The sequence below is a fragment of the Chiloscyllium plagiosum genome, chromosome 7 (genome assembly GCF_004010195.1).
Source record: "Chiloscyllium plagiosum isolate BGI_BamShark_2017 chromosome 7, ASM401019v2, whole genome shotgun sequence".
NCBI lineage: Eukaryota > Metazoa > Chordata > Chondrichthyes > Orectolobiformes > Hemiscylliidae > Chiloscyllium > Chiloscyllium plagiosum.
Genome location: NC_057716.1, coordinates 22922914 through 22936646, shown reverse-complemented (window position 1 = coordinate 22936646; position 13733 = coordinate 22922914). Strand labels below are relative to the sequence as shown.

The window sequence follows — 13733 nt, the reverse complement described above, 5'->3', positions numbered from 1 at the left end:
AAGAAGGGTCACTTGAGGAATGTACTGAAGACCTGCTACTATTTGTGGACCTGCACCCATGAATCAGTGGGATAATAAAGGTTGGGGTTATGTGAATGGTCCTGATATACAATCATTTCACTCACGTAAGGCCCTTGCAAAATATATGACTAACTTTGGCAGAAGTTGCATTCTGATTTTTGACTGTGCATTAAAAATTTTAAATCTCCATTAAAATATAGAGTCACTTAGCTGAAATCACCTTATCCTCTCTCCTCTCTTGAACTGCAAAATGTTTGCAGAATTTGCTATTTTTATTTCACATTTGCAACCCCCAAAGTGATTTTGAAAACTGCTGCAGAACTGGATTTCTGCCACTAGATGCCCTCGCTTAGCTATAATTCAGCAATGGTTCACATTCCCTCCAACACCATCCCACATTTTAATTAACATTTGCTCTACATCCTAATGACAGATCAAAGATACTGAGCCCTGAAAATAGCAAAATGTCTCTAAAAGAATGAATTGTCGAAAAATACAAATACATAAATATTGTTTAAATGTTATTTGAAAAGTGAAATTCAAGCAGTCAAGCATGCATTTTTGGTTTCCTGTCCATCACAATATTTTTAAACTCTTGCTATATTTAAAACATGACAAGTGGTGATTCACAGCGTGAGTTATGCTGAGATGTAATTACATTCAAGGACAAATTAAATCTTGATACTACTACCCACCCACTCCAGCTAAAAAAAAAGTTTAAATTAAAAACACATTCCTAATTTTGAAGCAGATCTGGAACTATGAGTTTATTTTTCCTCCTCTGTGGCCCTGAGTGGTCTTTGGAAATGTACATGCATGTTGCTGTTTGCTGTAAGATGCATTTATTTAGCCAAAGGAATGCTGAAGCTATTTGTACAATATACTGTCACTGGGGGAAAGAGTTCAGCTGAAAGATAGTAAAGAGATTGAGGAAAAGACCTCAGAAGACCAAGAGATAAAATATAATGATGAGAGTTGGCATGCTGTACTGTGCCCTGCTCGGGAAGATTTTAGTGCACAGTGATAGTGAAGTGTGCATTTTCATCCTGAGTTGATTTGGACTGTCAGAAACTGCAAATGATAGTTTCAGTTTGTGACCTTCAGAACTCTGGAAGTGTCTGAAAAGAGCATTTTCACCAATGATGTGTTGCTGTTTGTCAGTTTGTCACAGGTGATGGTAGTGACAAGAGATTGAAGTTATAAATTGAGGTTATCACACAAATTACATCAAATGAAGAGAATAGAATAAGTTGACAAGCAATTATTTCTAATGTATTATTGTAGCCTCCACACTTTCTGGTCCTGCTTATCATAGTCAGATGCTTCTATTCGACAAATGACACTAAGTGTGTATCTTATTGCAGGAGACCATTATAACATGTTTAAAACACTGACTATTTAAGATTTTTTCAAATATCTGTTTGCACCTGATTAACTGTACTGTAACTGTCTGAAGTGCATAGGAAGTTTTGTTTCTCCTTTCTTGATTTCAAACTTGGATGAGACAGCCTACTTCCACTGACCCCTGTGCAACACTATCTCCTCCAGGCCGACAAAAGATAAATGTATTCTGGGTTTCAAGTTGGTGGAGAGAAATCAGAGTTAGCGTTTCATGTCCAGTGACTCTTCTTCCGAACTGATGGTAGATAGGAAAAAGTTGGTGTTTCAAAACTTGGATTAGACAGCCTACCTCCCCTGGCCCCTGTGCAGCTCCATCTCCTCCAGGCCTATCTTTTCTGGCTTCCTATCTGGCTCTTGACCCTTTAGCCCTGTCTTCACAAGCCCTGCAATGGGTCCTGATTGCACTCCCTGCTCAGTTAGGATGGTTGGTTTTTAAAAAATCAGTTCTGAAGAAGGCTCACTGGACCCAAAACATTAACTCTGATTTCTGTCCACAGATGCTGCCTGACCTGCTGAGTTTTACCAGCAATTTCTGTTTTTGCTTCTGACGTCTCTTTCCCTGGATTTGGTACTCTGCAGAGTTCAAAGGCTGCTCATCTTCAGCTTCTTAGGGTGAAATAAATTCAGTTCCAATAATTCTCTGAAAAAAACAAAGAAGCGAATATTCATCAAACAAATAATGTAAATCTTCTGTCTCTCACTTATGTGACTCAGTAATGTAATGAGGGACTAAAAGTGCCATTAACATTTTGCAGTACTGTATTTAAATCAAGTTGTTCGTGCACAAAGTTTCTTGGTATCTTGTAACTTTTAATCCTTGCTATTTTACAATGGTCATTTTCTTTTTCTAGTCTCGAAAAGGAAGTGAGCTAGACAAGGAGAAGAAAAATCTTGACACCAGAGCAGACAGTATTGGGAGTGGCCGAGCAATCCCAATTAAGCAGGTAAGGTGCTGTTTTCCCTTTCTCCCCACTGCTCCTTTTAATTGGAGGCATGGAGCAACATGGTTTCAACTCTGTAACCTGCCTCTTGTTTTTTCCCCTCTCTCTGTTTATTTGATGCTTTCCATTTCATTAACATAGAAGTTGCACACTTGACATCAATTAGCTGGGCCCTAAACGTGCTAAAGTAAGATCATTAGAGTAAGATGCTCGCGACACCGTGGGAAGTATTAAGAACTGGGTCTAATTAACTGCAATCTGCAGCCCTATCTGCATATGGAGTGCTTCCAGCTTGGAATGCTTCAAAGACCAGCTTTGTCGGAGTGCCATGGTTGGAACTGAAATAGGCGAGTGTCTGAATCCGATCATTGAACAGAACTCTTGTGATCTCGTATATTGTTTGACTTGGCCCCAATTTGCCAATGCAAGAGGACATCTGAACACGACTACCTCCACTTGCCAAGCTGAGGCAATTAGTTCTGATAACGATGGCCAGTGCACTGACTATTTGCTCTTGTTTGCAATCTCTAATGAAGAGGCTTCAGTAACCCCTCAACTAATGTGCAAATTAACTTACTTGCTTCAATATGGGGGATGGGGAAATTCTTTTGACAGCTGCAAGTGTGGGCTTTGTGTCAATCTTCCCCATGCAATCAGGCAAAAAAGGTATTTTGACAGTCATGTGGTGTTTGTTCAGACAGAATCATTTTCTTTTTCTTTTTTGAATCCTGCTTTTTAAAATGAAGTTGAATGTTGTCTTAAGCAATGTAACATTGACATTCTAGGTTTATGTTGGCTTGACATGTGGAGTCTCATTGAGTTTCTTCTCTGAATGAAGCACAGAGCACACTGAGAGTTTTGTTTTTCACAATGGAATTCACAGAATAAGTTTCTTTCTTTCCTTTTTAAATCTAAATTTTAGATTTTTTTTCGCATTGGCAAATCACTAGCTGAAATACTTATACTTTTTCCTGTATCGCAACTTTTGCAGTTAACTCAATATCCTGCACACAAGACAGCTAGGAAATTTACATCAAAAGTAACCATACTACCCTTCTGCATCCTGACATACTCTCCCTATTTCAATAGGGAATAATGGACCCCCAGAAAGAGTTACTGGCTGAAATCTGTTCAAAATTTCGGTTGGTATATGTTTAGATATATAGGTGTATATATAAAATAATAAGATATGAGGAGTGAGAGGCTGAAATCTAATCGAGTGTTTGAGTGGTATACCGATGTATTAATCAGTACAATAATAGACACCCAAAAATAAAGTGCAAGCTAGCAACTTATAACAGGTATGCAGGAGTTAATTACTTCTCTTGAACATAATCAAAGGGTTTGGAGTGGTCTGTATGTCCAACAGTAAATGCCTGGGAGTGCATTATAGGTTGGAATCTAATTCAGGCTGGAGAAAGTGAGGACTGCAGATGCTTGAGATCAGAGTCAAAAAGTGTGGTGCTGGAAAACCACAGCCAGTCAGGCAGCATCCAAGGACCAAGGAACAATTCAATGATCCTGATTAAGAACTCATGCTCAAAACATCAACTCTCTTGCTCCTCTGATGCTGCCTGACTGGCTGTGCTTTTCCAGCACCACATCTGATTCAGGCATTCAGGTGAGCTCTCCTAACCATGACAGTGAACTCTGAACTGTTTAGAATAGCCATTGTAAAATTAGTAAATCAGTGTTGCCTGTGCTTCCTGGCTTATGGTGTACCTGTTATAAATGATCCAGACTTCCTATGGTCTAATATTTGTGTTCCAGTATTGCTCCAGATCCTTGTCTCCATGTTGACTTTCATTCAGAAACATTAATGGAAGGATTACCACTATCCCAGTTTCTTGAGGATGTCATTTGCAGTTGATTATCAGAAAATTCCATGTCAATCAATATTAGATTAGTGGGCCAATACCTCCACGTCGGCCAGCTTTGATTTTTGTGATAACTAATTAGAGTGGTGCATCATTTCTTCTGTGTGAATTCAAGAAGCTGAGATGTGAAACATGCCAAGCTGCCTTATTGCAGTTATTTATCTAATAATTCCAGTTAGGTAAGCTAAATTGATTTATTACAAGTATTTATTTATTCTCGATGACTGAAAGAGCTGCTTTCAGGTAAATTAGCGAAAGATTTTGATTAATTCCAATGTAAAGCAAACTCAATGTTTTCTAAAGAAGCATGCAAATGCTTTAAAAGCTAAGCAGAGGGAGAAAAAAATCACAAGAGGCTCTGCTTTGTCTTGACTGGGCTTGTCATTTATTAATTTTTCATAGCAGGAGAATCGTACATACATAATCACTTGATTGCAGTGGGAGTTGGCAAGGTCCTGTGGTCTCATTTGCATAAATCTTGTTAAGTCAATGGCAGTTAATGAAGTACAAATGAGCTCAAAGAAGGTGACATGGAAATGGCTGATGGCAGATGGGAAGTCTGTTTATGCGATCGCAGCTGTGTGTGTTTGCATGTGTATGCACACCAGTGTGTTACACACTCATGTTATGCACTAGCTGGCTATGTGTTTGGGTTTTACAACATCCTCATATGATCTCAAAGTCCTCAAAGGCAAGACTGTGCCTGCTTTTCACATCAAATGCTGAGATGGTGAGTAAAGTTCTATTGATGTCCTCGGTACTGAACTATTTATAACCTGTTTCCCTATGCATGCTTTGGTCACACTAGGTCGTGGTGCTAGGTGCATCTCTTTGATTAGCCTTTTGTGCACTGAAGGAAATGGAGAACTGAGTCTATATCTCAGATACTGTCAAAACCCTACAGAGAGGGAGTTCGTGGAGATCATGTGGAATAAGATGAGTCACCTTGAGAATTGAAGTAAATAAGGGGTTAATGGAAGTAGGTAGCAGGGAATGATGTTCAAAGAACAGTTGATACTAAACAAAGAATTGTAGTAGATGGCCAGCAATGCCTTATATTAAGAAGAAGGGGTAACTTAGGACAATAATGCTTAGAAGCCAAAAGGAGGCCAGCAGAGAGGAGGGTAGTGGATTAGATGTGAAATTTGGAGAAGAGTGAGGAATCACCAGTGAATTACATAGAAGGGAATAGTAAGCTGACAATAAGTTGCATGAAACAATGGAAGGGTGGTTGTAGCGTGTGTAGATAGAGAACTGAAGCCTGCTGGTGAGTTCCACTATTAAAACCAGGTGCCTGAAAGAAAATTAGTTAGTGGAAATGTAGTGCCAGTGGACGTTTATCAAGTAAAAAAGGTTACCATACAGCTATGTGAGGGTGAAGAAGAATAATAACAAAGTATTGGGCTGGTGGAGAATAACAACTGATGCTGAAATAGAGTAGCACTAGTAAAGAAAAGAAGACTGTTGGTGAATAGCACTGATGAAGAATGGAAGGTCACCAATGAATTGCATTGGTAAAGAATAGAAACTACTGGTGAAGAATAGAGGGGAGTTGGGGATCGAATAGTGAAGACTAGATTGCTGTGGGTGTACTGCTGTTGAAGAACAGAATTCAAATAAATGGTGCTGCTGAAAAATAGAAGACCAGCAGAGATAGCAACAGGCAGGAGAGAAGAACAAAGGTATGTTACATGGGCAGACTAGAAGACAATTGAAGAATTAAATTACACAGGCAGAGAAGAGTGCCAATTATGCTTGTGTTTTACAGTATACAAAGACTTTTCTATTATCCCTTGCACACATTGTTATCTTCTAATCCAATTATGTCCCACATGTTGCATAATACAATATAAATGTTATCTGTGAGAAAATAGCCTTCAGGACAAAAGTTTTAGTTGGAAAATAGTTTCTTCTCACATAATCTGATGAGGAAACAGACTGTCGTTTGTCTCCCGTCAGCCTGTGTTAATAACAAGAAATAGATGGCCTTTTTAAGCAGCAGTTGAGTTCTACTGAAGACCCAATATTTGATGCTGGATGCCTACCCCTGTCTGAACAGATTCAAGGCTCTAGTGATTCATACGTGTAAAAGAAAGTTCTTCTGCCTTGGCTGAAAATCTCAATCTTAAAAAGCCTACCATTGAATTAATTTTTCTTGTAATTGTTTGATTTATATATACAATGCTTTTACCCTTCCTGTCTTGTCTGCTGCTTTCACACAAAACCAGAGTCTGACCCCTGTCTCTGTGTAAATGACACCAAAAGAGGGTGAATAGTGTTCCCATAGCCTGTTGAGATGACTTCACAAAGGTGAGGGAGGCTGCCATGTCTCATTGTAGTGCCTTGCTGCCTTGGCAAGCAGAGCTGTGATATACCCCAGGCGACCATGCATCATCTCTTTCGGATATCAAAGAAGTGATTCTTCTGCTTCCATCCAGCTGTCTGTAGCAATGTTTGATATCACCTATTCTTTTATTCAAACGTTTACTTACACACATAAGTGTCCTTGTAAATCTTCCTCCAAGTTCCAGGAAATTCCATGTGACCAGAAGCTTCTAATTGTGGACATAACCAGGCAATGATAATGCATGTACAAGTCTTCTTCACGGCCAATTGTTTATGATTCAGTTCTCGGCGTAAACATCGTTTAATTTGACACAAAGGGAACCAAGCTGGATTTGAAGTGGATATAAATGAACTCTTGTCTTCAGCTATCTTCCCTTTTTTCTCTAAAAAAATAGGTTTTCTCTAATTGATTTTAATGCTAATATTCCTTTTGATATTTTGTTTGAACATGGAGTGAAGATTATTGATCTGAGAAAAATTATTGACCTGTAGGGATTAGAATGCAAACTCTGGTGAAGTACTTGATTAAATCAGCTCAATTGGCTTAGATTTCTGGACTGTCTTGATTTTAAGTGTCTTGAGTTACCTGCTGCATCTGTACCAATATGAATCTGGCTCCCCTTGCACTGTAGCCTGAAATGACCAGACTGTCTGTAACTACTATATTTCTGTTTTCGTGAATCCAGACCCCATGCACTGTAGGGCTCAGTGGTCAGTGCGCTGTGTTACTGACTCTGTTTGAATTGTTGTTAGTCTAGCTCTCTTTGTCTCACTGTCAGATTTAATCACTTATTATAGCCAGGACACTTTAATGCCAACTTTGATTAATCAAATTCATTCACACTGCTGAACTCAACATTTTCTTCAGGTTTTTTCCTGCTTTCAGCACCCACAAAACATTTATTTAAGTGTGAATGGAGCATTTCTTTTTAAAGCATGATTGATGGGAGGTTGTTTCAAGCTGCAGTTAACATCCTTTTTTCTAGGCCAGAAGCCCCTGGTTCAAGTTCCATATGAGGAATTGAAGGCCAAAAAAAGGTGCATTCCTATTGTGCCCTGACAGGTTGAGTATTGACTTATAAATCCATCCAACATACGCCTTTGGTGGGTGATAAGAGTGGGAGAGATTGTTGGTTAGCCATGTGATAGAAAGAAATTTAGAACCTTCACCATAACTGTTCATAGCACTACATTACAATGTGCATGTAAAAGTATATGTTACCACAACAACTCAGACTCCTTAAGGGGTCACTGTGGATTGGATTGGTGCCACTATGGTAGGTTTCAATCCCCAAATCAGAACCTCTTCACCTTCCCTGTGAAGGAGATCATGGGACTGTGGATCTGATGCCTTTCGTTCAGAGAACTGAAAAACAACAACAATGGATGCCAAATCTATCATCAGTAGACTTGGAGTCACGATAGTAGGTGAGAGTCCTGAAGAAGGGCTTATGCCTGAAACGTCGATTCTCCTGCTCCTCGGATGCTGCCTGGCCTGCTATGTTTTTCCAGTACCACATTTTTCAACTCAGGAGATGAATCCACACCAATCTTTAAACGTAGTGGCTACATGCAAAAATACAAATTTAATACTCAAAATGGAAATATCTCTATTTTATAAATGTTCCTTGTCCTATGCTACCAAGTCATGCTATTGCATTAAGAGAGGCAAGAATATCTTAGACATTGGTACCTACAAATTTTGCATTTTTTTATGTGTCTGTGAGTCATATTGCCAGAATCTTACACTCAAGGAGGAATGAATTTGATGTTGATATTTGCAGAAGTTGAATGTCTTATTTTGGCAAAAGGTTCCCAGTCTGGTGCACGTGGAGCTGTCAGAATAGTTTTCGCATGAAAGAAGTAAGTGGTACGTGATTGTTGAAATGTCTGCTGGCCAAGGCGGCAATAGTGTGGAGTGTAGCAGCTTTGTGTAACAATAAAACAAATGGGAAGCAGGGTTGTAATAGGGCCTTTGTCACTTTCTGGTCTCCCCTCTCCCCCTTCTTCTTCTGAAGGAGGTCTGATTCTTTCTGGAGCCCAATGTCACAGGTACCTGATTGCCTTTCAATACAGTCAAATGGCTGTTTATAGCCTGTGTATCTGCACTAAATCATGGGGCTGCTTGTCTGCTCTTAGTTTTAGAGCGAACCCCAATGTCGGTATACAAAAGCAAGTGAAGAGTGAGCATAAATGTTTGTCTTTGCCGTCCCTCCCCCACTCCCTTTTCATATGAGGGTGCTGAGCCGAACCTCAGCTTGAAATTCAATGTGAAATTGAACCTGATTCACTCCTGGTCTGAATTGCAACAATCCACATTCAGCTGCATGTTCATGCTTTTTGTATTGCAAGGGGTACACACACCATTATAGTTTAAAAATGTGCTAGAAAGTAGACAAGTGAAAGATGTTATCAAGAATAAAAAGCATAGAAAGCATGTTATTCACTTATTAGAAGTGGTCTCTGAGAATCAAATGATTTGGTGCTGCCTTTGAATCCATCCTGTTTTACAAGCAGCACCGGCTCCCCCTGTTAAAATTCGCAGTGAATCAAATTAAATTATACGGTTGATAATGAAAAAGTAAATGTATGAAGAAATGGACTCCGATTAAAATTCCCATTAGTCTCTCTACATTGTTAATGTATCTTCACAGGGAATATTAGGACACTGATGTGAAGGCAAAGCAGCAGGAGCAAGAATCTATATTTGAACATGAATCTATTTCAATGGCAGTGCTTTCAGGAGTCTGTAAGTTGCTGAGGGCAGTAAGGAGTCAGTGTTAAAAATTCAAGCCTTTTAAATTGCTTATTGTGTGTGTTTTACTGAGGTTGTGATAATAGTGTCTTTAATAGGATTTTCTTTGGTTTGAATAAAGCTTTCCTTTAAGAGAAACCTTGTAACTATGTTATTAGTGATTGTTGAGGTATTTGTCAGACTTGGAGATGGAGTGTGACCCCTGTAAACTCCTCCTTAAGCTTTTATGACCACGGGACTCAATAGTAAAGCCTTTTTTTAAAAAAAAAAAGCTGCTCGTAGAATAGTTAAAAGGCTGCACATTACTCAAATGTAAAAGATACAGTCTCCTGCAAGCAGCTCGTGATAAAATTGGACCTTGACTGGACCGTTAATTGATTTGAAAGTTCCCTCAGGCTTACTTGCTTGTTTTTTTCCCCCCTGCTATTGTATACGCGGTGTAGTCGCTATTCCCACAGCAGTCCAAATAATTCTTTCCAAGTAATTAGATAAACTGTGTCCTTACACCAGAAATGTGCGATGTATGTATGCTTCGAATTTCATAGCACTTAGATGGAACGTTGGGGATAGAATTCTGAACTGTACTCTGTTCAGTGCAGCCACTTATAACTAGTGAGTGATTTTTTTTCCCTCCCTTCTTTTTCTGTCCTTTTTTAACTACTCCTTCCTTTACTCTTTCCTTTTCTCATTTCCTTGCAATATTTTCTCCCTCTTGTACTTTCTCGTTCCTACACTCCCTCCCTCCACCCCTTTTGCACTTTCTCCCTCCCCATTCTCCTTCCAATTCCATCCCTCATGAAGGCAGCATTTCCGATGGGGATGTAATTCAAAAATAAGGTGGGGCAGGAGATAATTAACAAATGAAGGGGATAAAAATAACAAACTGAGTGTGTTTGCCATATGAAAAATATTGATCCAATCAGATTTCTGCCTGCTTAACCCCGAGAGAAAAACAGAAGATGCTTAAGATACTGAGCAAGTTGAGCAGCTCTGTGAAGAGAAAGGCAGTCCACGTTCAGGCCCTTTTTCCGAACCTCTGGACTAACTGATCAGGCTGGAGCATTGTCTTCTCCAATCATGTTAAATGTGCTGAGTTCATGAGTTTGAGCCAGAATTTATATTAATCGCCAAGTATGTAATGTGTGGAGAATGGAACCAGCAGCCTACTTTAAGGAGAACATGGTTTCAAGGCTCTGGTTAAGATAGTTTCCAACTTGGTGTTATTGTCTCGTTTAAAGTACAGTCACTAAATCAGGATTCCACAAGCAGCATGGACTGTGTCTAGCCTGAGAACTCTTGATGAGATAGGAATACTGATAGCTCTGCTTTCCATTCACATCTGACCAGAGTATTAGCGGTATATATGACATTATCATCTCACTCCCCTTCCTTAATGAGTATAACAATAAAGCTGAATAATTATTATCATATAATGACGCTCTGTTAAGCCTGAAACAGGTTTTTGAATGCAGAAAACTATTTTCATAAGGAGCTGCAAGTGGAAAACAGTTAATTTGTGTATGTGTCTTTCCACCTTTCAGTATTTAAAGCAATATAAAACCTGCCATCATATTGAACACCACAGGACACCATCCACAATCTTTATCTGAAACATCAATACTCCACGGACCTCAACAAGTTTCATCTTGATAATAGAACAGTTTAGATGCCACAAAAAAAGTAGCCATGTATTCTTGAGTTCTCTCTTCAACATTTTGTTCAGATTTATTCCCTGTTCTTGCTGTAACTGTGTTGTTGGCCAGGACTGAAGGAAATACTGGCTTGATTTTACCTTGTATCAGCACGTTCATGTATTGCCAGTGGAGACTCAGATATAGCAGCAGAGAGGATGGACACCAATTGAGTTTTCCGAACGGAACCTCCTTAACATGCGTGCTGCTATGCTAAAGAAAAAAGTACATGTACTTCATGTCCTCAGAACATCCTAAAGCCCTTTGCAACCAATGAAGCATTTTTTGAACAGTAATGATTGTAATCATTAGGAAATATAGTGACCAATTTGCACACAGTAAGCTCCCACAAATAACAACGCAATGATGATCAAATAGTTTTTTTATGGTAACATTGTTTGGGAGGTTAAACATTGTTTAGGATTTCAAAGAGAACTCTCCTAATCGTCTTTGATTGGTGTCCAGGGATTTTTAATGCCCATGTGTGAAAGCAGATGCAGTTTAACATTCCATTAAAAAGATGGCACCTTCAACTGGGCTGGGTGTGTCTGTCTTGATTTCTGACTTGGAGAACGGAGTGCTACCCATTGAGCCATGGCTGATACCATTACCTACAAATGAATATACCAGTTATGAGCAAATGGCCATTTAACCCTGCAGGTCTGCTCGAACAATTGATGGCAATCTGATTGTTGTCACAACTCTAATTTCCCCCCTACCACGATACCTTTTAACTCTTTTGTTAATCAAAAATCTATGTAACTCTGCATAAAAGTTTTCAATGGCCCCACTTCCACTCCTCTCTGGAGAAGAGAATTTCACAGACCAATGACCTTCTGAAAGAAAATATTCCCCTCTTCTCCATCTTAAAAGGGAGATTGCTTATTCTTCAGCTGTGTGCCCTAACTCTAGTCTTTCCCACAAGGAGAAACATCCTCTCACAATTCACCGTGTCAAGTCTTCTCAGGGCCTCATACACTCAATAAGATAATCTCTCATTTTTCTGAACTGCTTCAAATGAATTTATATCCATTTCGAATAGGCAGACACAAATTATGTATGGTATTCGAGATGTGATCACGCCAGGGGCATTGTATGGCTGCAGTAAAGTTTCTGTATACCTCTAATTCTGATCTCTTTGCAATGAACAGCATTTCATTTGCCTTCCTAATTGCTTGCTGAATCCACATACTAGTCTTTTATGATTCATGTACCAGGACACCAGATCCTCTGTACAACCATCTCTCTCCATTTAAATAGTACACTTTTTTTTCTATTCTTCCTGCCAAAGTGGGCAAGTTTGCATTTTCCCACTCTGTACACTATCTGCCAATTATTTGCCCACTAACTCAGCTTATCTATATCCCTTTTCAGACACACTACCTCCTGTTGACAATTTACTCCCCTACATATATTTGGCTCATCAGCAAATTTAGCAACTATACTTTCCATCCCTTTATCCCTACATCCCCACATTGATGTGGTCTGTAAATATCTGAGGGCCCAGTACTGATCCCAGTGACACTCCATTATATCTTGCCAACCCCAAAACAACTAATTTATGTCTACTCTCTTTCATGCTAATGAACCAATCCTTCACCATGCTAATATGTTTAGTCCATGAGCTCTTACTTTGTAACCTTTGATATGGTACTTTGTTACCTGCCATCTTCTCAGTCAGTATGGTCTCAGTCTCGGCGACAGAGACCTCACCTTTCCAATGTCATGTGTGTTACAGCTTCTTAGATTAGATTAGATTAGATTAGATTAGATTAGATTAGATTAGATTACTTACAGTGTGGAAACAGGCCCTTCGGCCCAACAAGTCCACACCGCCCCGCCGAAGCGCAACCCACCCATAACCCTACATTTACCCCTTACCTAACACTACGGGCAATTTAGCATGGCCAATTCACCTGACCAGAACATCATTGGACTGTGGGAGGAAACCGGAGCACCCGGAGGAAACCCACGCAGACATGGGGAGAACGTGCAAACTCCACACAGTCAGTCGCCTGAGGCGGGAAATGAACCCGGGTCTCTGGCGCTATGAGGCAGCAGTGCTAACCACTGTGCCACCGTGCCACCCACAAAGTACTGGAGGATTTTGCAAGTTTACATTAAGATGAGAATGTCAAAGATGAAAGCAATTTTCAATATGTTTTCTCTAGGTTTTTGTTAGTTCTGGTTGTGTGCAAGCTGACTCTTAGTCTGCCCATAAAGACTCATTTGTTTCACTCTGAATGTGCAAAACTTTCGTAACTTCTCTTCACAATTGAAAGAACCGTTAGACATGTATGCCTGCATGCCTATCCATTCATGCTGGAATTTGGAAAGTTCAGTAGCCTGGCTGTATTTCTGGATTATGAGCAGTTATACAGATAATTACAGTTATAGGCATTCTATCAATTCCACAGAATTGCTTTGTTGTCTGGGAAAGCTAGCTTCTCTAATGTGCAGCTTCTCTATATGTACTTCCAGCTATATATACAATAAACAGTAGTATTTCTGTACCTCTGAGCCAAAAATGATGACAGTTGTACTGTCATTAATAAATTAGCAAGATTTACAAGCATTGTTTACAGACTCTGTTTGCCCAGTGAAATTGTACTAGCAGCTGTTTTGTGGTACTAATTAACAGCTAATTACCAAAAAAACAGTTTGTGTGTTTGCCAATAAACTGACTCATGCATTTTTCAAA

General features: G+C 39.5%; 1 protein-coding gene across 8 annotated transcripts in view; it reads left to right on the top strand.

Moving 5' to 3' along the window:
• The window catches only part of agap1 (ArfGAP with GTPase domain, ankyrin repeat and PH domain 1), a 765714-nt gene that overhangs the window by 509685 nt on the left and 242296 nt on the right, over positions 1 to 13733 (top strand). For all 8 annotated transcript variants that reach the window (XM_043693252.1, XM_043693251.1, XM_043693249.1 and 5 more), the window contains one exon: positions 2274 to 2366. In XM_043693252.1, coding sequence (XP_043549187.1) covers positions 2274 to 2366 — 93 coding nt within the window. The remainder of the gene's footprint in view (positions 1 to 2273; positions 2367 to 13733) is intronic.